Source organism: Daphnia pulicaria, chromosome 7 (assembly GCF_021234035.1).
Source record: "Daphnia pulicaria isolate SC F1-1A chromosome 7, SC_F0-13Bv2, whole genome shotgun sequence".
In the NCBI taxonomy this organism is placed as follows: domain Eukaryota; kingdom Metazoa; phylum Arthropoda; class Branchiopoda; order Diplostraca; family Daphniidae; genus Daphnia; species Daphnia pulicaria.
The window spans coordinates 15,796,956-15,822,043 of NC_060919.1; the positions used below are offsets into that span (position 1 = coordinate 15,796,956).

General features: G+C 41.2%; 4 protein-coding genes across 5 annotated transcripts; 1 reads left to right on the plus strand and 3 right to left on the minus strand.

The window, feature by feature from the left end:
- Window positions 1-7,233: 7,233 nt before the first annotated feature.
- On the minus strand, window positions 7,234-9,459 carry LOC124350985. Of its 2 annotated transcripts, none has more exons than XM_046801719.1 (4): window positions 9,150-9,459; window positions 8,243-8,897; window positions 7,916-8,179; window positions 7,234-7,838 (listed from the first exon to the last, which is right to left on the minus strand). In XM_046801719.1, the coding sequence occupies exons 1-4, from the start codon at window positions 9,328-9,330 to the stop codon at window positions 7,586-7,588; spliced, it is 1,353 nt and encodes a 450-aa protein (XP_046657675.1). In that variant the 5' UTR covers window positions 9,331-9,459; the 3' UTR covers window positions 7,234-7,585. The 2 variants fall into 2 exon arrangements, with proteins under 2 accessions (XP_046657675.1, XP_046657674.1); XM_046801718.1 differs by having other exon boundaries at window positions 8,243-8,900; window positions 9,150-9,457.
- A 1,704-nt stretch (window positions 9,460-11,163) lies between these two features.
- LOC124348778 lies at window positions 11,164-13,095 on the minus strand. Its single transcript, XM_046799053.1, has one exon. The coding sequence runs from the start codon at window positions 13,093-13,095 to the stop codon at window positions 11,164-11,166; it is 1,932 nt and encodes a 643-aa protein (XP_046655009.1).
- Window positions 13,096-14,331: 1,236 nt separating this feature from the next.
- On the minus strand, window positions 14,332-22,089 carry LOC124348779. Its single transcript, XM_046799054.1, has 4 exons — window positions 21,954-22,089; window positions 21,233-21,334; window positions 16,294-19,704; window positions 14,332-14,837 (listed from the first exon to the last, which is right to left on the minus strand). Exons 2-4 carry the CDS (start codon window positions 21,321-21,323, stop codon window positions 14,746-14,748), a joined length of 3,594 nt encoding a protein of 1,197 aa, XP_046655010.1. The 5' UTR covers window positions 21,324-21,334; window positions 21,954-22,089; the 3' UTR covers window positions 14,332-14,745.
- Window positions 19,780-20,667, plus strand: LOC124351115. Its single transcript, XM_046801880.1, has 2 exons — window positions 19,780-20,516; window positions 20,585-20,667. Exons 1-2 carry the CDS (start codon window positions 20,205-20,207, stop codon window positions 20,654-20,656), a joined length of 384 nt encoding a protein of 127 aa, XP_046657836.1. The 5' UTR covers window positions 19,780-20,204; the 3' UTR covers window positions 20,657-20,667.
- Window positions 22,090-25,088: the final 2,999 nt, after the last annotated feature.

Genomic DNA, 25,088 nt, shown 5'->3' on the forward strand with positions numbered 1-25,088 from the left:
GAGGAGACAAATGCTCGTGTCGCCTTCGCCAGTTTCAATTTCCCACATAAAAGCAGGTGGCCAAGTTGGGGTAGGTCGGGGGGTGGCAAAGTGTAACAAAAGAGGGTGGGGGTGTCTTTTTCGAATAAGCTCCACCTCTTGGCCCTCGAGCAATTTGGGCTAGCTCTCATTAGTCTTGGGTTATTCACCGATCAGCCGTGTTGTGTTGATTGCTACTCTGTAAACAGTTGAAAGTAAATTAATTCTTTTCTTTTTCTAGCTTGTTATTAGTGTTAACGCTACTCAGTAAACACTAAACAGTTTTCATTGCATCTAGCAGACGATTAACAGCATGGCCGACCACGTAGATTGCATCAAGATGATGGCATTAGGATCCAGTTTCGCGATTGGAACTCTCTACAACTACGTCGAGGATGTCGCCATACCGAGTAAGTCTAAGCAAATAATATCTTCATTTAAATAGCCATAGTTTATCACCCAAGTTATTTTAAAATTTGATTTAATCTCATATCCGTAACAGTCCATTTAAAAAATGATTTTCAACTGCAGCCTATATTGTCCCTTGTGTCTATGTCTGGTTTTCAATTTTAAAATTTTAACGAAGCTTTGAATAATTTTTTTTTAAATAATGTGCATTACCTATATAACAGTAATTACAAAATATTCTAACGCACTTATTTAAACTGGCTTATCTACTATCTACGAAGTAATTGCGCAATAATATTTTACAGTAACTGTATAAATTGTGCAGATGCTCGCCTGCTCGGTTATTTGACCCGGATGACGTGTCCCACTTGTCCGTCGCAATCACCCACGTTATTTTCAAATTTAATTTAATCTCATATATCCAACAGTCTGTTTTTTTTTAAATGGTTTTTAGTCGTAGCCTTCAAGGTCCCTTGTGTTTAGGTGGTTTATTTTAAATTTTAAAATCTTAAATAGGGTCAGGTACGAGGCATTGAATAATTTTTGTTTGAATAATAAGCGTAACCTATGTAACACAATTATTTGAACGCACTTATTTTCACTTGCTTTTTATCTATTTTACCATTATTTTGATTTGCCAATTTTAAAATCCATTTTGTAGTCGAACACTTGAGATGAATGAAGTAATTACGCAATAATGTGGTAGTAACTTATGTATAATTTGTTCCAGATGCTCGCTTATGGGACCCGGATGACGTGTCCCGCTTGTCGGTCGTTTCCACCGAAAGGAAAGAAATTGTAAAAGTCCATTCGATGTCATCTGCATTGCAAACGACTGAAGAAGAAGATCACAGTTCGTGGCTATCCGATTTGGACGAACACTCGGCCATGAGTTTGACGGCGGGTCTATTCCGTTCGCCTTTCACCGGAGCTTGGCAGTTCGTTTCTGATCGGGCGGGATCGTCAAGTCGAGGACCCGAAGTGGCCATTCATTGTCGTTCTTCCAGCAGGAAAGTTTCTATCGACCCGAAAAGTCAACTGGAAATTATCTGCCGGCCGGAAAGGATCATCAAGAATAAGGCCACTCACGTTGTCGTGGCTGTCAAATTCGGCCTGGAGGCTTTTTGTGTCTTCCAAAATCCGGAAGTTTCAACCAACGACGACCCTGAGGTTTCCGTGTCTGAAAAAATGTTTGACTACGCCACTTTCTTCGCCAAAGGTCTGTCGGATGGCCGGAAGAAACTGGAGCTGGATCACGATAAGGAAGGCGAGGAGGAAGACGGCGGCCATGATCTCGTTCCAGAGGATTTGCAATGCATTCTTTACAAAGATGTGCTAGGTGTTAAGAAAGGACATCAGAGCTGGACATCAGAAAATGTAGCCGAACAATACGAAGCCTGCCGGGTGATATTAGATCATCAAGTCAACAAGGCCGTTCCATTGAAAATTTGGCTGTATCCACTCGCCAAACTGATGCCGACCGAAGCCGGAATAATCCAGCTGCCAGAAAATAAAATCAACGTATCCCGAGATGTGGTCATCAAGTGCCAGATGATGTGGAACCAGTGGCAGCACATCTGCATGGAAACGGACGCAGTCAAGACCGAAATGAACCAACGCTCGACTTTCCAACGTTGCTGGATTCCACTGGCCGTTTCCAAACGAGTCAATCAATTTGATAAATGTTTAAACGAATTCTTGAGCGCTATGCAAAAAGCTCTGTATGAATGGACCATTTCAATTAGAAGAGGTGGTGAGCCGGAAGAGAAGATGGAGGAAATGGTTGCAGCAGTCGAAAGAAAATCCCCGTTCATCCCGGAAGAGCTTGAAAATTGGCTCATTGATCACCGGAAACAACTGAAAACTTTGAAGACGCTCTCACAGTTACCCGGTGTCCACCTGGTGACTGAATTTAAACAACTGGAAAAAGAAATCAAGAGTATAGGCCACAATGTGCTCGCTGTTGTTCTTCATTTGCCCAGCATCTCCGAGCAGTTTGACAATACGGTGCAAGAATTGAGGTCCTACGTTGATGACTTCATTAAATGCCATCCAGCACATCCATCCGAGTGGATCCGGGAAGGAAAAGTTGATCATCGTTCCGCTGCTGATCGACGTCGGTTCATTTCTGTCGCTCAAGAATTTTCGGACTGGGTGACTAAAAACAACAGCGACATCTCCAGCGTCCGTTACATCATTTTCTACAATGATCATCCGATATGTGGCGCTGCTGAGTTGCCATTCCTGCGGTTGTACGACTCCACTTTCGAGTCAAATGGGAATTTCACCATTCCTGAAGCTCCAGGTCCAGTTACAGTCGAAAAGAACCACCGTGGCGTGATCACGCTGAGCTGGACAACCGAGGAAGAATGCTGGACAACCGAGGAGCCTAATTATCTTTTGCAGTATCGCAACATTGATGGATCCGGAGAAAAATGGGATTCCATTCAACACAAGTCGAAGTCAATTACGATCAACTATCTGCAATCGGAAGAGAGTTACGTGTTTCGCGTTGCCGTGGTGACACCAGGTGGGAGGAGTCCGTTCAGTCCGAACAGCTGTGAGGTGACAATCGATCCGGTTTGCCCACCGCCAGCTGGACTTTTATGTCAGTACGTGACGGACATCAGCATCACAATTTCTTGGGATCATGTCGAGATTGAAGAAGAAGATGATGGGGCTGACACTTCAGATGATGAAGATTACGAAGATGTCAACAGTACCAGCGACTTTGATGATGGATCGATTTGCAACCGCATGTTCGGATCCAAGGGTTCCGTGCAACACGTCAAAGAAATGAAAAATAATAAGCCTGTCATAATCAGCTGTTACTTGATTGATTGTTGGATGGCCGGCAATCAGGATTCCTCATTCATTCAGCGATCTACAACGGAGACGATGATCACCTTGGAACCTCTGGATCTAGGTACGACTTACTGCATTCAAGTCCGAGCAGTTTGCAACGATGGTGCTGGATCATCTTTCTACAGTCCGGCCACGCCGATTTTGGAAGCTGAAACCTTGGAAGAGGCCGAAAGAGCTGCACATATCGTCCGTCGTGTAAGCAAAAAGTGTCCCGTTGGGCCTGGTATCGACGCTTACCGTTTGCCATTGAAGAAACGTCACGGGACAAAGACCCAAGGAGTCGGACACTACGTTTTTGGTGAACCAAGTTACTTGGCGTTGGCCGGCAAGCGTCGTCAACGGACCATCTTGATGCTGGGCGCCACCGGTTCCGGCAAAAGTACTCTCATCAACGCTATGGTGAATTATGTGCTGGGCGTCGAGTGGGATGACGATTTCCGCTTTAAACTGATCGACGAACCGGCCGACAAGTCTCAAGCTTATAGCCAGACGGACTTGGTGACCACCTACGACCTGTACGAAATGAAAGGATCCCGGCTGAAGTATTCTCTGACGGTTGTCGATACTCCAGGATTTGGTGACACTCGTGGACTGGAAAAAGACAAGAAAATTATGCAACAAATTCAAGATTATTTCCAGTGCCGTCACGGGATTCAACAACTGGAGGCCGTCTGTTTTGTCGTCCAGTCGTCTCTCCCCAGACTGACGGCCACTCAGAAGTACATTTTTGACTCGATTTTGTCCATTTTTGGTCAAGACATTAAGGATAATATTCGGCTGATGGTGACGTTTTCTGACGGTGCGTTGCCACCGGTTCTTGGCGCAGTCAAAGAGGCCGGCATCCCGTCGCCCATGGATCCATCCACCGGTCTTCCCCTTCATCATAAATTTAACAATTCAATTTTCTTTACTTCCAACAAGGGCGACCGCCAGACGAACGAATTCAACCGGACCTACTTTGACATGGCAGTCGGCGGTTTCGACAAATTCTTCGACGATTTGGGGGTAATGGAATCCAAATCTTTGACTCTCACGCGTGAAGTGCTCGAAGAACGAAAGCGTCTTGAAGCCCTTGTCGAAGGCCTCCAAATGAAGACCGAAATGAAGTTGACACGCGTAGACGAGCTTGAGAAAATCAAGAAAATTCTAAAAGAAAATGAAGATCAGATGGACGCAAACCAAGCTTTCGAATTTGAAACGCTTGTTCCCAAATCGACAGACATCAGCGGAACTGGCCAGTTCACCACCAACTGCCAAAATTGTCGCACGACTTGCCATTTCCCTTGTCGACAGGCTCACGACAACGACAAACACCGTTGCTCCGTCATGGACCGAAGCGGCAGCTGTATGATATGCAAATGCCCATGGAATGTCCATTTTAACCAAAAATACAGGTACGAGATGGTAAAGGAGAAGGTCCAGCGTTCATCCGACGCCATCCGGCAACAGTACCAAGGGGCCGTGAGTGAAGCGCTTACAAATGAGCAGTTGCTGGCCCGCATTGAGAAGGAAATCAAGAAACACGAGTCACAGCTGATGGAGTTGATGCAACTCACTTATCCATGTATCCAGCGGCTGGATGAAATCGCCCTGCGGCCTCATCCATTCTCCACACCCGACTACATTGACCTGATGATAGCCGCCGAGAAACAGGAGCATCGCTCGGGATACCAGCAGAGAATTGTCACCTTGCACAAGCTTCGTGAGATGGCCGACATCACGGCCAAACTGATCCGCGACCAGCAGAAAACTGTTATTCGTCGAATGTCATCATTGTCGCTGAAACCCAAACAGCAGCTCAAACGCCCTTCTGCTAAAACTGTGGCAGACTTAAACTGATTCATATTTGATTTCATTGTTGTCTGTATTCTGCACTGATCGAACAATATAACAAACGTGGAAATTTCATAATTTGTAGAGTATTTCAATTTTCTGATTTCAAATTTAAACCTTATCAACCTGAATTTAGATTAGGTTAAACAGTAATTAATTATTTTCTGTTGTGTAATAGGGACATATTTGGATGCAAATGAAAATGAGAACCGACATTCAATTATTCAAAACCAGGTGACAGCATGAATAATATGACGGACGACATGCAGTAAAATTATGAAATATTTCTTTATCATTCAATTTTACAAACTCCTTGCACATCAAAGTATTTTGAAACCCTAGTTAAATTTTTATCAATGTTCCAATACCTGGGACCATGTCAATTTTCTTACTATTAAAATGTTTAATGAGTGTTAGTGCTGAATAATTAATTTTGATTCATGTAAAAGTTAACTGAAATTTTAGAACTTGTATCTTCAACTATGCAGAAATTCATAGGTCCTTATTCATAATAAGAATTAATATTTCGGTAAATAGTCTACTCTACATCTAAAAGTAGTAAATTCATAAGACACTCATGGTGTAGTGGTGAGCGCGTCCGGATTGATCACGAACGGAATCATCCCTCTCAAGGTACGCCGCGAAAAGTCGCACAGTACACATTAGTTGAGCGGTTACGGCTGCGGCTTGTAGGGTGTATGCGCCCGAGTCATGTGGAGCTGTTTAGATTAGTACATCAGATCAGTTTCGTGAACGCACTGCATTACTAACAAGAGTCGTTAATTTTTGTAAATTAAAAGAATAATGAACAACGATAATAGTTTGGTAAAATCTACCACCAGATCTGTTTTGTGCTAGACGGTAGTGGTTCCAATCCTGAAACGGACAAAACTTTTTTTCAAATCCGAATTTCATTTTTATAACTTTTTTTTAATGTTAAAAAACAATCGAAATTTATTTTTTGTATAAAAGAATAATTAACAGCGATCATAATTTGGTACTATTATTTTCCATCCTATCTCTTTTGTTTTATGTTAGTGCTGGTTCCAATCCTGACATTACAACCAAAACTTTTAATAATCCAGATTTTATTTTTTAATATTTTTTTTCATTGCTGGGACGTTAGATATCCTCCATTACATCCACATTTATTATTTATCGGCTAAAGAATTATTAAAAATTTGTATGAAAAATCATTTAAAAGTCAGAGTACAGGATAATGTGGTTGAGATGAGTGTATGGGTTATTTAAGTGGTGAAACCTGAAACTTACTTATTTGAAAATTGTTTTTGCTAGTAAATACTGTAAAATCACAAGTAGATCTAATTAAAGAGTTCGCTGGTCACGTAGAAGAAAAGAAAACATTTGGAGATACATTGGAGATGAAGTAGATACAGTTTTCATCATCACGCCCAGCGAACGTGGTGAAGCATATCGTCTACGGACTACGTCTATGATTATGCAAATATTCTAAAAAGAAAAAAAATATAGTGAGTTGCCCATTCCGCCCACCAGTCTTCGGATCCAACTCGCTTCCAGGCAACAGCACAGCAGCAGGTGTCCATAGCCTCCAGCCTAGCATAGCTACTGATCTACCGAGCTCCTCCCACGACCAGAGCAAACCAATAAAGAGAGATTGGACAAAACGAAACTTACGTTACTGTAATTTCTCTTAAGATAAAATGCAAGCCTATAAATTGCTAAGAACGATGGTGTGTTGCGCAGACTCTATTGCTATCGCTAGTTCCGGTGAGTTAATCGGCAGTTTCACCGCTATTTTGTGGATCATGACGAAAGCTTGTGAAAGTGCTTGATTATTGTTAAGTCATTCAGAAAATTCTTGAAAAGATGGGGCATTACATTACGAGAAAAGAGAAACTGAGGCCTAAGGAAAGTGATGGAGGTGATGGGTAGTGCGGAGAAAATTCTTTATGTTTATCGTTCACCCTAGTTTTTCTAGAATCGAACAGTGCATGCGTAAAAGAATTTGAGATTCAATAAAAGGTGCTAATCTAAATGAAAAGTAGTAGAAATTTGAATGCTGCACGTTCACAATCTATAAAATATGCTTAGCAATATGGCAGAAATAAAACACAAACGAGACTTAAATACTTTTGAATGGTCGTTTGTATATTGAAAGTCGATAACATGTTATCACAGAGAATTAATTTTGAGCAACGTTGAATACGTGCAAGGTCAAAAAGTACAACATCTAACCGAAAATATTCAATACATCACACTTTCGAATGGGGATTCATAAACTGCCTGGCAAAATATTGCTGAAAATGCAGCCTCAATGAATCACCAAAAGGAATAAGGAACGCTTAGGTACGACGGGGGAATAAATAGTTATTTACACAGTGATACTTTAGAAAATCAGTCCAAAAAAAGTTTTAACAAGAGAATTTTGCTATCAGTCTACCTTGAGTAATGCAAACGTTAACCCCCTCCTTCCCTCGACTTAATTTTCGCTCAACGACAATTTTCCATTAATATCTAAACGAGCCGTCTGAGTATGAAACTTCACTTGAAGTGATTTACCGTTGAAATGGACGATCTGGTTGAATCGATACTGGCAGCTTTTGACGTAGATATGACCATCTTGCTCGCCGACGTGTTTGAGGGTTGAACTCAGCTGATATGTTTCCAAATCGAAATTCAGACTCTTTAACTCGCTTGTTTCAGAATAGAATCTCAGGCCATTTCGCTCGATGCTGCATAATTATTAGAAAGAGACATGTCATCGATAAAGAGCCATATAACTTATACAATTATATATTCGAAAATTTACCAGATGTTTTCTTCAGACTTGGAATTCCACAGTTCTTTGGATGACATGTGATGGAAGCACGACGAAGCCCCACAGCCGCAAGGTCTCTGCATGATTACTTGATGTCGATCAAACTTTTCCCACTTGTGATCTCTCTCTGAAATCAGTTCCTCGAATGACTTGAAGGATTCCCAACAAGTACGGACGCCAGCTTCGTCAATCACATATGCGACTCCACGTTGATTGCTCGAGAATTTGATTGAGTAGGGCGTAAATTTGACATAAATTGAAAAGAAAAATGACTTAAAATTATTAAGAAACAGTAAATTATACTTAATACCAATTTACCAAGCCTTTCCAGAGTGAAGAGTGAAACATCCGAACAATCCTCGTTTGTTCTTTAGCACATGTCCCATAGGATGCGAGAATCCCCAATTCGTCAAGTTGTTGTCAGCAAATGCAGAGATTTCCGAAAGCTTATTTTCAATAAAAAATGAGCCGTTTTCTGCGGTGTACATCATGAAATCTTCAGGCATAGAGTCAGTTTCGGCATCCAGAGGGAAACCTTGAAAATCATCTTCTTCTTGAATGCCAACTGGAAGAAATGGTGTATCAGGAAAATATGGATGAGGATCATAGCTTTCAGCTTGGTTGAAGGTCAAACTTTCAGGGTAGATTTCATAGCTTGTTTCAGGGATTTGTGGTACTGTCCAATGTTGGGGTTCGTAAAGGTGTGTTGTCTGGGGATGAAATGGCAAGCTATTCATGCAGTAGCTGTTTGGCGGTGACAAGTTTGCATGCACACACATTGCAGTATCTTGCTGAAACAAAGCCGTGTGAGGAGACTGCAAGACATACATGGCATTTGGATTGTAGTTCACGAGGCTCATGGCAAGGGTGTCTTCTTCTAATTCAAGTAGGCAATTTTGAAGTGGTTCGTGTTGGATACAATCAGGAACACACTGATATTCAAGGTTTTCCTCATTGGCATCTGGAATATAATCTGCTGTAAAACAAAAGTGAACAGAACATTAGACAGCATGCCGACAAGAAATCACTCAAACCGTATTAATTGACTAATACATTTAAAGGGCTTTTCAACTTAAAAACTTTCCTTTCTGTTTTCATTAATTGTCACTTATGTGTAAAACACAAGCAAAGAATAAGGTCAAATCTCAAGATAGAAATTGTGCTTATAAAAACACTGTTTGAACACTTAATAATACAAATTAAAGAAATGAATGTCTGAACAAACCTGAGGAATAATATTCAGAAGGATAAATTTCATTTACTTGCTGGTCACTTTCATTTTGCGCCTCTTGTTCACACAAATATTTACCCAAACAAAATGAAAATTCATCCACCCAAACATCGATGGGATTAGAGTTGGGATCAAGAATACGGACTAGTTTAGGAGAAGCAATGGCTAACGACATGGTAGAATAAACGATCAAAACCAAAACCGCAAATTAAATTGATAACAAAAACAATACAATTATCAACGACGACCTAAGGCAACCTTCCTCACGTGCGTCTCGAGGCCGAATAAAATTTCTTTGTCCTACGGTTTCCTTCCTACGACCTTGATATTTCGAGGGGCCCTCTGATTGGCTGTTTCGAACCGGATGTGAAATTTCTTGATTGCCAAACCGTCGACAATAGGAACAATATAAAAATTACATCAAAACATTGATGGATTATTTCAACACTTTTTTATTACATTTAATTTTTTAATTCTAGTTTTTTAACTTTTAGATTTAGCAGTTGTAAATAGGTTGCACATGTCAAGAATTTTCTCCCTGATTTTGCTCTGTTGATGGTTGAAAAAAAGACGTAACCGTATAAAGTATAACACCAGGAAAAGTGTAAAAGCAAACCAACCCAGGGAAAACTGTAACTTCGTCTTTGTATCACTCTAGATATGCTGTTGATCTACTGCAATGGATACATGATAAAGAGTAGACAGCTACCAATAGTTATAAACAACTACCAACAGTTATAAACAACTACATAATGAAGCACAAAATTTTGAGACATAGATCATAACCTCACAATATGCAAGTTTTTCTTGTGCAGGTGTTAACCTGTCACCAGCAACAATCTCAGGATCATCGCCTGGGTAATGATTTCCTTTTACTTTAATTGACCTACTAGATATTTCAATGCATTTCAATGTAATACATGTAAACCTTTCATTCTCCCCATTTATTAACCATTTTCATTTACCCAGTATATCGTTTTCAATTTTCCTGACTTTATTGTTGATTCTGTCAATATATTTTTTCGTAACCATTTTTCTACTTTTATTTAGATAAAAAAACATCCTATGGCATTGGAATGCGATCCAATGCATTGTCAATCGACTAACGGATCTCTCTTTTCCCCCTTTCTTTGAATGTCCTCGTGTACGCCCATGTGAATGTGGGTGTATTCACGAGGACACCCTTTTTACCCTATCCCGTCTGGTGTCATTTGACTCTTCATCGGATGGATGGAGCAACTTTAGATGCATGGCTGTATTTCCCATGCATAAAGGTAGGACAAAATTGATCTCTTTTATTGTCTTGATCTATTCTTCTTTTTGAGAGAAATCGTTACGTATTCACGGAGTATGTTTATTCCTGAGGTAGGCGGTTGACTTGCAACTGTTTTCTTTCTCCGTTTTGGTTTTGTGTCTTAAGTAATAAGGGTTCACTTAAAATCTCATTTGTTGAACGACTGCAAAATCAGGCTTGTTTTTGTATCTCACAACTTTTCCTGTGGGTAAACCATCACATTCGAAAATATTTGAATTTTAAACACTTTCAAACAAAGTGCAAAAAGAAAATTTTTTTACCAAGAGGGACCTGCCACCACACTGGCATCTCCTCGTTGATAGTCTGAATCAATAAGCCCAGAATTTGTGTGTGTTTTTTTTACTGTTTTTTCTTTTCTTTACGGAGACGTTGCTCTAATATAAATTTATGCCTCAAGTGTATTGTTAAACCTGTTTGACAATAACAATGTTTGTTTGGGAATCTCGACCATGTCTTGGTCCTTGGATTTGGTCATTTTGAATTGTCCAGTCAATCAATCAGAAAAGCTAAACGGAAGTTTGTTTTACATCTTTTATTCTAGTTTGTTGATCCATAAGCCGAAGCTTCTTTTAAATGAGCTTTGTATTTAACAAATTCTTCTTGAATTTCAAATTTTAACCCAACGAAATCCCAAATGTAAGAGTGCAAAAAAAAAACGCACAACAATAAAAATGGCGGTTTGAAGAATAAAAGTCACGTGTTAAAAAGAAAACCCTTGACAGCTGCAACGAAACCTTTTTTGTCTTTGTTATCATCGAAAGAGTAGCCCTCTTTACTATCCGAAGTTCCTCGTCTTGTCATAGCCGATTGATTATTATACTGGTTGTGGCTAGGGCCACTAGCAACTCTCGTATAATAGCCAGAGGAATAATTGGAAGCACCAGCAGCGGAATTTGTACTAGTTATCCGAAAGTCGTCAACGGTGCCGTGTTGAGAATGTTGACATGTTTTCGACCCATAATTTCCTCTGTGAGATGCTCCACCAGTGTTCGATGTTCGGTGCGTCTGCGTGACAGGGAAACTACGTACCGTCTTATGCAACGCAGAGGCTGATGCATCGGCCGCCAAACAATTCTGCAGTTCCGTCAATGTTTCTAATCGTGTCAGGTAACCGGGCGCTTGTTCCTCGGAGACACGGCTTCTCATCAGACTAAGGAAGTCGGACGGAGTGAGTGCATTTGATTGAAGAACTGTCGATTCCAGTGAATGGGCATTGATGCCCACCTGTTCCAGCAAACTAAATACTTTGGCTTTCGCTTTATTCAATTCTTCCAAGTTGTCAGCGAGAAGTTGCTCAACAAAGACTTTCCTATCGTAATTCGATTCGTATTCGGCTTTCATATCCTTCAGAGTCGTTGTAATCTTTACTGGAGTCAGACGCCATTCGAATGTCTGGTATTCGTGTTCTGAATCCGGGCAAGTGCACAACTCGCATTTTCTTTTTTGCAGCCTTTCTGAATATTTTAGTTTGTTAGGCTTTTCGCAAGTCTTCCCGCAACGTCGACAGTTGTAAGCAAAGTATCCTTTTTCGCATAACATCTCAATGAGGCGCATTTCCGTCTTTTCAAAGGTGAAATTTGTATTAGTCTCCATTTTGTGCCTGTACTCCCTTATTTCCCTTTTAAATATTTCCATATTTTCGATTTTGACCAAACAGACTTCCAGCTCTTGTTCGATGTCTTTCAACGACTGTTCCAGCAGTCTGCGACTCTGGATGACGTTGCGAGTTGATTTCAAGTCCTTGCCGTTCATTCCGTCCAACATGGTGAAAAATTTGTGAAAATGCTCTTGGCTCATATCCCAGAATAATTCGTCGAAACAAGGGCCGTCCTCTTCACGTTGCTGATTTGACTCGTAGAGGACGGAACAGTTAAATTTGCTGAACGTGATTCCGGCCGACGCGGATGTAACAGGAAAGTTGGCAGCCAGGCAGGCCTCAACTACGGGAGGATGGGCATTGTCTGCGAATGTCACCAACAGGCGAATGTTCTCCTTGACGTCTTTACTGAAAACGGACAGCACGGAATCTATAACATGACGCTGTGAAGCCGTTAATCGGCCGTTTCCCGAAGGGGCCACAAAACATACTGCGTGAATTTCGTCGACACGAGTCTCCTGTTGAGTCAGAAACTCCTGAATTTTGCGCGTAGTCTCTCTATCTCTTTTGTTTTCTGTTATGTGCCCATATCCGGGCGTGTCGATGATCGTGATAGAATAAGGAACGGCCATCTCATCATGGTGGCGAAGACTGTAGGCCGTTACTGTACTCGTTTGACTGTGCGCTTGATTCCTGGCGGTCGTTTCACGGACACATTTGAAGCGGAAAGGATCGTCCCATTTTACGCCGAGGATGTAGTTGACCATTCCATTGATGAGCGTGCTCTTGCCGCATCCAGTGGCGCCCATCAAAATGATTACTTTGTGATTTCGCATACCGAACAACGGCGGTGTACCTTCCGGCTGTCCGATGTCGAAACAACGGAAATCCTCACCAACGGATGTTTCCTTGGCGTTCAACAAGTAAACATTAGGTTGGCCTTTTTTGATTAATTGACTGTAGTGCCTGCTGGTGGAAAATACCTTTGCGATTCCATTTGACGTGGTTTCATTGGCCTCTGTGTACATTTTATTATTTGTTTTTATTTCGTCTTCTCGAGCAAACGATTCTGATTGTGTTTTTCTCTTATCGCATTCGCCGTCGCCAGGTGTTCTTACACGAACGACACCGCCTTTTCTGCGTCTTGCATCAGTCGATCTCTTCTGTACGCGAGCATCTACGGATACTGTAGGTACTGTAGGTAAGGACGGAGTCAATGGGCCGGTTGCAACGTCCCGATTTTGTTTCATCATTGACAAGGCTCGCGCAGAATTAAATGGTTCGGATAAATGCTCAGATAAAAAGACGTCGGTGTTTGGGTCGGCCGGGCCGGACCGGATACACGTAGATGCCCTATCTTGCGTATCGTAATTCTTGATTTGAATAAAATCTACAGCAAGTGGATCTTTCTCTGTTATCTCGTTAACAGCTGAACTTCTCACAAGCTGAGCTGTGCGATTGATGCTGGATGTTCGTTTTACTGTTTGAATCTTTTGCGTCCATTGGTTTGTTTCAGCAGTTTTTTCAATGGACTCTGCCATGATGTTGAAGGAAGAAACTGCGTTAATATAACTTATAGTCTCGATTTCTCCCGTGCTATTTGAATCGGACGAAACAAATTCTAGATAAATACTTGGTCGTGATGGATCACCTTCAACCAGAAATAAAAATAAATGTTTATTCACGATTTTTTGAGCATCTATACACTTTGAAGGCCCCCTATGAGATATAATATGAAATATGAAAAATTCAACTTACGTTTTGGTTTGGTCTTATGTTTGGTTCAATCGTGTTTCTGGAGCGGCATTAACTATAATTAAAAGGTTACAACGCTATATCGAATCGAACACAAATATGGGCTAGAAGGATCGACACAGTATACTTATTTCATCTGAAAAGTTCTTGCTACTTTTCAATTCACTCTCGCCTTTAAAAAAAAAACTAACGAATAGATAAGATTAGATAGATGGAGCGCCACGAAGTTTAGCAGCGTTGGAAGACGACTGCCCTTTTCGAGGCTACATCTCCGACTGGGACTTTGTCTATTTTTGACTAAGATATTCAGGAGTCTTCTCTGCAAAAAACGTCAGCACCAGTAGCCTCTTGTTCGCATCTGATGTACTCTGGCTTCTCGATGCAAGAATAGGTATTCATTCAAGCCGATTACAATTCGAATAAAACAGTAAATGTTAGCGAATGTTAGGAAATGTTGCTTTCTGTTCGATAAAATGCAATCTAAATATTATAAATTTCAGAATGTTTCTTGCATTTGATTTATTAAACGAGACTTATTCTATTTCCACTTTGGAAAAATACCAAGAAATTTATTTTTAGGTTTGGGAGCGCCTTTTGGTTCCTCTTGTTGGTGTACTTCGGATTGTTGATTATTAGTTTTGGCTTCTTTCCAACAATTCCTTTGCCGGATTATGGAATTGTGCTGCTTCGACATTTCTCCTCGATGTGATCCGGGTGTAGTGAACGTTAGCGTTTGACTTTTGGGGAAAAATCCTGATGCCAGCCTCTGCTGTAGCTCCGTCAACGTTTCTAATCGTGTTAGATAACCGGAAGTTTGTTCCTCGGCGACTCGACTTCTCATCAGACTGAGATAGTCAGCCGTACTTAATGCATTTGAATGTAGAGATGTCGAATCTAGTTTACGGGCATTGATGCCCACTTGTTCAAGCAGACTCAATACTTTCGCTTTGGTCACATCTAAATTCAATCAGGCAGTTAGCAAGCAGCTGTTCGGTGGTCATTTTATCATCATAATTTGATTCGGGAACGTCACCGAACGCGTTTCATCTGTTCATACCGCATTTCCGCTTTCTCAATGACGTAATTATTGTTGGCCATCAGCATCTTGTGGCCGTATTCCCTCATTTTCCTTTGGAATGTTTCCATGTTTTCAATGTTGACAAGACAGAGAGATTCCAACCATTCATATGCGTCAAAGCCGAAATCGTCTTCTGTGTTTTTTGCGGTTTTTTGTTGGAAGCACAAATGACACCGGAGCTGTTATGAAAATTGGCTTTATTCTAGCTGACGCGGATGTCACGGGAAAGTTGGCGGCCAGAGGCTTTGACGACGGGCGGAACGGCGTTGTCGCTTGTTGGCCAACGTCACCTAAATCACTTTAAACGGTTTTGAGCCTTCATATTGACATTCCGTATTCAGACCAAAATAATGTAAATAATAATGGCACGATTCAAATTTTTTTTTTATACTTTTTTTTTCTTTTTTATACGTAATGCCCGTATGCGAATTTATGTCCCTGGTGTAATATGGTTGAAACCCCTTTGACAATTACCTTAGGTTTGTTTGGGAATCTCGAATATGTCTTGTAAATGTCCAGTGAATAAGAAAAACAAAAGGAAGTTTGTTTTACATCTTTTATTGTAGCTTGTTGAACAATAAGCCGAAACGAGTTTTGTATTTAACAAGTACTTCTTGAATTTCATATTTTAATACCCAACGAAAACGCAAATGTGAGAGTGAAAAACACAATATTAATGGCGATTTGAAGAATAAAAGTCACGTGTTTTAAAACAAATCCTTGACAGTATCCTTAACAGTTTCTTTTATACTAGCAAAAAAACCTTTTTTTTCTTGTTTGTCTTTGTCATCATCGGAAGAGTAGCCCTCTTTACTATCCGAACAACACTTCAATTTTTGGTTTGCGTTTTCGGCAGTCCCACGTCTTGTCACAGCCGATTGATTATTACCTGACTGGTTGAGGCCAGGGCCACTAGTAGCTCTCGTATTATATCCAGAGGAATAATTGCTGGAAGCACCAGCGGTATTTGTCCTAGTCATCCGAGAGCCGTCAACGGTGCCGTGTTGAGAAGATTGACATGTTTTCGACCCATAATTTCCTCTGTGAGATGCTCCACCAGTGTTCGATGTTCGGTGCGTCTGCGTGACAGGGAAACTACGTACCGTCTTATGCAACGCAGAGGCTGATGCATCGGCCGCCAAACAATTCTGCAGTTCCGTCAATGTTTCTAATCGTGTCAGGTAACCGGGAGCTTGTTTCTCGGCGACACGGCTCCTCATCAGACTCAGGTAGTCGGACGGAGTGAGCGCATTTGAGCGAAGAGCTGTCGATTCCAGTGAACGGGCACTGATGCCCACCTGTTCCAGCAAACTGAACACTTTGGCTTTCGCCACATTCAATTCTACCAAGTTGTCAGCGATAAGTTGCTCAACAGAGATTTTCCTATCGTAATTCGATTCGTATTCGGCTTTCATGTCCTTCAGAGTCGTTGTAATCTTGACTGGAAGCAAACGCCATTCGAATGACTGGTATTCGTGTTCTGAAGCCGGGCAAGTGCAGAACTCGCATCTTCTTTTTTGCAGCCTTTCATTATATTTTAGTTGTATTGGCCTTTCGCAAGTGTTTCTGCAACGACGACAGTTGTAAGCAAAGTATCCTTTTTCGCATAACATCTCAATGAGGCGCATTTCCGTCTTTTCAAAGGTGAAAATTTTATTAGATTCCATCCTGTGCCCATATAACCTCATTTTCATTTGGAATATTTCTATATTTTCGATTTTGACAAAACAAACTTCCAGCTCTTGCTCGATATCTCTCAACGACTTTTCCAGCAGTCCGCGACTCTGGATGACGTTGCGAGTCGATTTCAAGTCCTTGCCGTTCATTTTCTCCAGCATGGTGAAAAATTTGTGGAAATTCTCTTGTCCCATATCCCAGAATAGTTCGTCGAAACAGAAATCGTCGTCTCCTTGTTGATCGTTGTTTGCGTAGAGGACGGAACTGTTGAATTTGCTGTAGGTGATTCCGGCCGACGCGGAATTAACGGGAAAGTTGGCAGCCAGGCAAGCCTCTACCACGGGAGGATGGGCATTGTCTGCAAAGGTTACCAGCAAGCGAATGTTCTCTTTGACGTCTTTACCGAATATGGACAGCACAGAATCTATAATATAGCTCTGGGTAGGCGTCAACCGGCTATTTCCGGAAGCGGCCACGAAACATGCGGCGTGAATTTCGTCGACACGAGTTTCTGGTTGAGTCAGAAATTGATGAATTTTGCGCGTGATTTCCTTGTCCCTTTGAACTCCTCTCGTGTCTCCGTAGCCGGGCGTGTCGATGATCGTGATCGAATGAGGGATGGCCATCCCGTCATGGTGGCGAAGAGTGTAGGCCGTTACTGTACTCGTTTGACTGATCGCCTGGTTCTTGGCGGTCTTTTCATCTTCGCGGACACATTTGAAGCGGAACGGATCGTTCCATTTGACGCCGAGGATGTAGTTGACCATTCCATTGATGAGCGTGCTCTTGCCGCATCCAGTGGCACCCATCAAGATGATTACTTTGTGATTTCGCATATCAAACGACAACGGTGTACCTTCTGGCTGACCGATGTCGAAGCAACGGAAATCCTCACCAACGGATGTTTCCTCGGCGTTCAGCAAGTAAACATTAGGTTGGCCCTTTTTGATTAATTGACTGTAGTGCCTGCTGGTGGAAAAAACCTGGCCAATGTTTCGGTTTGATGGAGGCTCTTCGTGCTTCGGCAATCGATAATTTTGATCATTGTCGAATTCACGTTCCCTTTCTTGTTGGCTCTTGTTTTTGCTGGCGGATTCACTGGCCTTGGAGTCCGTTTCGTGATGTTTTTTTGTTTCTTCTTCTTGACAAGACGAGTTTGACCTTGTTTTCTTTTCTCGCTGGTGATCGCCAGACGATTTACCAGGGTCGTCATTTTGGTTTCCTGCAGCAATTGAACTCTTTTGTATTGAGGCAGCTGTGGATGTGGTTGACCTATCTTGGTTATCTTTTATCTCAATTTTATTAAAATTTTTTACAAGCGAATCTCGTCTTGTTCCCGCGTTACCAGTATAGCTGTTATCGGTGCTTTGTGTTTGATGATGGTTTTCCATTATTCCGTATGAATCTTGCTCTTGTGTCGTTGGGTTTGTTTCAGTTTTCCCCATGAAATGAGTCGTGGTATTGGACGAAGCAGGTCCTGAACTGCTCTCAGCGTCTTCCATAGCAGCATTTAAATCGGACGAAAGCATGGATGGGTCATCATCCATGTTTTCATTTTCTTCCTCTTTAATTTTTTTAGAATTCTGAACACCAGTACTAAGGACATTTGTCAAGTGTGGCTGTTTTGTTGATGAGGAAGCATCATCTGGTGTTATTTGATGTAGATTTGGATAAAGAGAGGGACTTTGGGGATGATTTTGTTGGACCTTTTCAGGTGAATTGACTGGATTATCCGACGGCACCAAAGATTGTTCGGATACTCTGTCAGAAAAATCAATAACTTGTATGGCTCCGTCGTTCCACGACGAAGAGATTGGTACCAGTGCTATCTGGTACCAAGTGTCCCGGTTTGGATCGCTTCTATTCAGATCAGCTTCATTTGCGAAATTGTGTAGTTTTCTTCTAATTTCCGCAAGACTATCTTTCTCTAATCTTTTGATCCACAAAAGTGGGAGCTCAAAAGCTGGGGTCGTGTCCCCAGTTATTTCCAATATTTTGTCTACCAAAATATTTTTGTTGTAGTTGACTTTCAGGACGAAAACTTTGGCGAATTTTTCGTCTGCATTCCTCATTCGAATTTTTATATCTTCCAAATCTAGCGCTGCTAATTGGGTTTCGTTTAGTAACCAGTCGAATATTTCAATTTCTTTTCCTCGCTGGGCTAGCCAGTCGATCATTTGAGTCAGAAAGTCAGAGATGGGTTTGACTTTTTCCAAGACTTGCTCAGGAGTCTGAGTGTTTTCTTGGAATTTCACAATCTCTTTATTCCAAAAAGGTTGGAGTAGGTCCTGGAACTGGCAGATCACTTTCTCCAGCAGTGGCGGAAAACGCTGAAGAGACAAATGGTTCGATAAGATGCGACTCTCCTCCACAATCCATTTCCACATGACTTCGTTCTGCTCTTTGAGGAATGCAATTTCAATATTCCTATCTGACAAGAGTCGAGTTTCAATTTGAGCCGGAATGTCTCGCAGAACGATCTCGACAGGTTTCCACTTCTCCGGTCGTTCGTCATGATAATTATTAATCAAGTTTCTCAGGTATTGTCTGAATTCTTTGAGTGAGCAATTCCAATTTTTACCGGCTTCTATACTGTTGAGGACATTACAAGTGGCTTCATTTAATTCAACAGGTAACTGTGTTGTAGCTGGATCCTGACCAAAGGCACGATCGAAGTAATCCTTGGCTGCCAAATAGAGATTTCGTTCAACACACTTTTTCGTTTCCCATTTCCAATCAACGGATTTTTCGATTGAGCAGATCATCTCAGCTCCGTATACAATTTTTTCTATCAAATGTGTCGCTTTTCCGCCGCTACTTGACTGATATTCGTGCATTCTTGACGAGATGAATTGCGGATGGAGAGTTTCGATTCGTCGACTTAGTCTAATAAAGAAAGTGACTTGGGCTACACGGCCTTCACCCTCCGTTGAGTTTGCATTTAGGTAATTAGCGAACCAAAGTTTTTTCAAATCCAGACCACCCTTTTCAATGCTGTAGTGCAGGTGGGAATTAATATTTAACATGTAACCTTTGAATTTGTCCGGCTTTTGGTAAAAGAATGAAAATGTGGTTTCGTTTGATGCCGTTTTTGAAATTGACTTGTCTTCCGGAATTGTTATTCCACCTGTTTTACATAAACAGATTATTATTTTAGAACGCAATTGACACACTTAATGCAAATTATGCAATAAGATATACACAGCAGCGGTAGCATACTTAATTTCCAGTATGTTAGTAGGTTAAAAGTACTGAATTTGTCAAGTAGGGCTTTTTTCATACTTAATTTGGAAAATTTCCTACTTGAAATATTTTTTAACGTACTTACAACTCATTTTCATACTTGCAAGCACTATCTTTTTTAAATATCAAGTAGTTTAGGGAGTTGTAAGTATGTTCAACTATTTGTAAGTATTGTAAATTTGTAAGTATATTGGACGAACATACTTATACCTATTTTTCATACTTATTTTCGTCGTATACATACTTAAACAGCTAATAAGATACTTGTACTTTGTACTTGTACTTTTGCTCACTTTTGAAATTTGATTGAGCTTAGCCTATATATATCGACTACTGGATTCAACTTGTTAGTCGACGAGGCTAGTGATCCCACGTCCATTGAAGATGTGGTTGTTGCTAGTAGTAACACAACTGATGGCGTCAGGGCTGGTCTTGAACAATCATCAGCTGAAGATAGGCATGATTTTGATCACGAACAACAACCCCAACATTTTGGCCAGCAAAATTTGGTTCCTGCTGCTCATCGTGAAATTGAATCCCTCCTTTTCACTCATGGTGCTGCGTTTAGTGAATTTGAATGGGAAGCTGGCTTGCTATCTTATGTTGCGACAAAGATATTTCCTGACCTACGAGGCCCTGCTCTTTGTTTCTCAGTCCATCCATGAGCATTATTCAAGAAATATGGCCATCGTTCAGGTAGAACTCTAGAATACATGTAAACTACTTGTTTAAGGAATCTAACTACTTTTTTTCATTAATTGTAGGAAAAACTTGCTGCCCTATTTATATCTACTGAAGGAACTGGTAGTATCGAGTTTAAAGCAGCTTTCCTGTAAATCATTTTTGTGAAAAAAAAATGAATAAGGGCACATGCTCGCCGCTTTAAGAGAGAAAATTGAATATGATGTTTGGACATAAAATCTATAAGTCCTAACCCCCCCCCCCCCGTTGATTATTTACGGTTATTTAATTAGAAAAAACAAATCTAGAATGGCACAGCGGATCAGCATCTGACTGTGATGCGGGAGACCCGTGTTCGATTCCTACAGAGGGCATTTCTTTTATTCAAGTAAGTATGTTGGAGGCACATACTTACATGCTTACTCGTTACTTACAAAATGTAAGTATGAAAAAACTATTTAAGTATGTTAAGCTCGTAAGTAGTTTCGTCTTGTAAGTAATCCTGGCCCACTAAAGTATGTTAAGGTAAGTATTCTACCGCTGCTGTGTACCGGTAGTTAATATATAATACTCATCAGCCCACTGAATCTCCATTAACGATATGTTTAGCTTTTTTACAATTCAAAAAGGATTTTCTAATTTTGGTTGTAGCCTAATTTGAATAAATTCTTCATAATTATAAATTCTATCTACTTAATAAGTATGAAATTAAAGAAATGTGGACGTCTTACTTGGAAATATGTCGTCACTGAAGAAGTTATAGAAATCTCCAACGCGCGCATCGCGACCCAGAGCCGACATTCGAATTCTGGGTTCAGCCATCGGGAAAAAAGCTAAAAAAAGATCACTTACAGTACCTACCCAAAGTTTGGGGACGCGATTTTTGCCGCGTTCCCAAAGAGTTTTTGGTTTTTTTAAATAAAGGGGTGAATGGCTATAAATAAATCTAACAGTTTGGGAACGCGCTGTAGCGGCAAAGTAGCCGATTTTTAATACACTTCTACAGCGCGTTCCAAAACTTTTAGATTTATTGATAGCTACCCATCCCTTAATTTAAAAACTCTGAAAACAATTCAGGAAGTAGCCACAATTCATGGCTACTTCCCAAAAAATGTCAATGTTCTTCGCCAAAAACTCGATTTTTGGGAACGAGGCGACTACTGTATCTTTCCTTCCTTCCCTAGATTTTATTAGATGCTGAATAAGTTTGAAATAAATTGAATAAAATTTTAATCCACGATTTTATCGGATTTTATAGACCTATTTAGCTTACAAGTTACATGTTACCTTTTTTTAATTGTCTAAAAAACAATCAACTTTCGTCTTTGAATTGTTGCTGGTTGTGCGTTTTACGCACGGTTACGGAGCGGCAGAGCCTATAGAATTAATAATACGACCGTATACTACACGTTAATAACACGACACAGTTTGGACTGGAATTATAAACGCTACCTGCTCACGGATATTATTCAAAATTGCCACTTTGAGGTCCGCGATTTCGAAACTGTAGGCTAGTGCAAGTCAAACAAATCACTTAATTCTTTAAATCAACAATTTCGTTGAAAATATCAGAAGTCTACGAAACAAATTCTTCTAAGAGACTAAACAACTTCTAGAAGAAAGGTGGAGCCTGTCCTGTTCCATGGCCTGCTTAATGATTAAGGCCTGTAAACTTGAATGTTGCTCTATGATGGCGACGGGATTTCCAGAATTCCCTATCCTTTCCCCTAGAAAGAATCAAAGAACCAAACAGAAGAAAAATGGAGGTACAACTTCGCTATCTGGCGTTCGATATTGCCATCTCGTTAGAATAATGATATAAGGGGAATGGTTTCAATTGTCGGGCACTACATTATCTTTAAGGCGCAACGGAACTACCGCGAGTCTGGAACAGTTTTTATTTAATTTACAAGTAGTATTCTCACACCCTCGCACTACGCAAATAGGATGGGAAATCAAACAAATTACTCCATTTCATTAATATCCATTAAAAAAAACAATTCTGAGTCATAACCGTTTGTAACTTTCAATAATTCCTTAGTCCTCAGTATTTTTATTTATTTTACAACGAGATTGCATCTTGAACGCCAGATGACGAAGTTGTACCTTCCATTTTTCGTCTGATTGGCTCTCGCAGGAGCATAAGGAATTTGGCCACACCTCTCGCCTTCGTGGTAGTAGATACAAGTTTACAGGGCCATGCCTGTTAAACTGTTGAACGTTCAAACTTGGCAATACCGTGCGACAGTTCCCGTTTGTCATAGAACTCAAAACTAACCTTTCTACCGTGTCAAATAGGAGACAAAATTCCTTACTAGCTGAAAAAAGAAATTTCTTTATAGAGAGCCATGACGGACAGCAAATCAATCGAACGACATGTCACTAAGATGGCCGTGTTGGGAGGTCAATTCAAACTGGGTGATTTTTACGACTACCGAAACGACAGCATTCTAGCAGGTACTAATAATTATTACATTAACACAGTTAATATAATATATGCAACTGACCTGTGTGTGTTACTATTTTTAAAGATGGCCGGAAGTGTTGGGAATCGGCTACTCGAGTAGACGAGAAATTCAAGCTGAAATGTAAGCTTCCAGACTCCGATTCTAATAATAGCAAGTGGGAAAACATGGGCTTGGATGAGCATTTGAAAGCAACTGTTCTGGCCGGCCTCATCAAAAAGTACCGTGGCGCGTGCAACTACCTCAACGACAAACCGAATCCATCGCAGGCAACTCGAATCCTATTTCTTCGTGTTAAATCAAGAAAAGAACATTTGGATCTACAAACTTTAATCAATGAAGACGTTCCACTTCTTGTTGCCTCCGGAGACGAAACGAAGAAGAAATCGGGATCAGCAGTTCCAACTCACGTCGTTGTTGGAGTCACTTACGGAGCGGAAGCTTATTGCGTCCTGACTCAAGATGTCGTCGAAGAAGCGGATGAAGACGATGCCCGGGAAGAAGCCGAAGAGAAATTGGCCGAAATAGCGCAGAAAATGGAAGAAGCGCTCAACGACAAACAAGATTTAAATGAATTCAAGGAGCAGTTTGACGATAAAAAACAGCTGACTCGTGTGAAATGTCGTCTGTATGCCGATCTCCAATCTTCGGCTGTTCGCGAATGCAGCGTCGCTGACGCCTACAAGAATTGCCTGAAACTGATCGACCAAATAGAGAAGACGGAACCCGAGAAAAGCAAAGCGGCTCCCATTGCCGTTCGCCTCTGCCCACTGAAATTTCTTATGGGGAAAACTGGAGGCGTCCCGTTCGAGTACCAAGACGTCGACGACGATCTAATAGTTCGTTGCGGCCGGATCTGGGATGAACTGGAACGATTCGGTGCAAAATTAGATAGCATCCGCACATCCATCAAAAAAGGTATTCGCCCCTCTCTGCGCCAATTTGAAGACGCTCTAGGCAAATACAAAGAGCTCTTGAAGAAAAGCTGGAAAAATGGAGTCGTAAAAGCGCGTGAAAATGGCGACGAGCATGAAATCGAAAAAGCCGCCAAAATTGCCGAAACGCATCCGCTTTTCAAGCCGACTCGACTGGAGCGATGGCTGCGATACAAACAAGCCGAGTCGGAGATGGCCAGCAAAATGAAAGGCGTTCCAGGCATCACTTTCTTCGCCAATCAAAAATTGCTCGAAAAAGAACTGGCCGAGTCGTTTGACAAGAAACACGCACTGGTGTTGAGCGTTCCGCCGCTGGATGAAAAAACGAATAAGATTCTCGCCGATATGAAAAACTACGTGGGTAACTACACGAAATTGACGTCAGTGGAACGTGACGACGACGACACAGACGAAGATGACGAAGACGACGAAAATGTTCCTTGGCATATGATCCCGAGGAAGCGGAAGCCAGTGTTGGAGAAAATTCACGAGTTGGGCGATCACGTCAATAAAAACAAACAACTAACGGATCAAGTCCACTTTTGTATTAGGCCTAATTATGGCAGTGGAATTAGGTGTCGATATTCGGTTTACGAAGATGGCAATGTGTTAAAGGACAATCTGGATCGATTGCCCGGACCTCCCACGGATCTGCGGATCGCTGACGTCCAAGAGAATCGCAAAAATAAGAAATCAACTGTTCGTCTAGAGTGGAACTATGAAGATCCTGGGTTCCCTTATTCTTTTATGGTCGAGTATCAATATGATGACAGTTTTATCGAATCATGGACCCAGAAGAAAACGGCGAAACTGGGAGAAAATCATCTAGTACTCAACTTAACAAAACAAAATGAATCGAACATTAAATTCCGAGTGGCGGCCGATACCTGCATCGGTCGCAGCGAATTCAGCGAAATTATGGACGACGAAATGGCGTCCGCTGACGAAGATGACGCAACAAACACGGACAGGGAATCAGTTTGTTCGGCAAGAGAAATTCCAGCCACCCGAAATTCCATCCAGCCTAACAACCAAATAACAAATGTTCAACCGCCATTACAGCCGAATAGGATGGAGCCTAAAAAGAAAGAGAACAACAAGAAATCCTTTTTACAACCTCCAACTGACGTCGAGGTTGAATTGGTTACTCAAAGCACAGCAGAAATTGGATGGAAGAATTCCGGCGT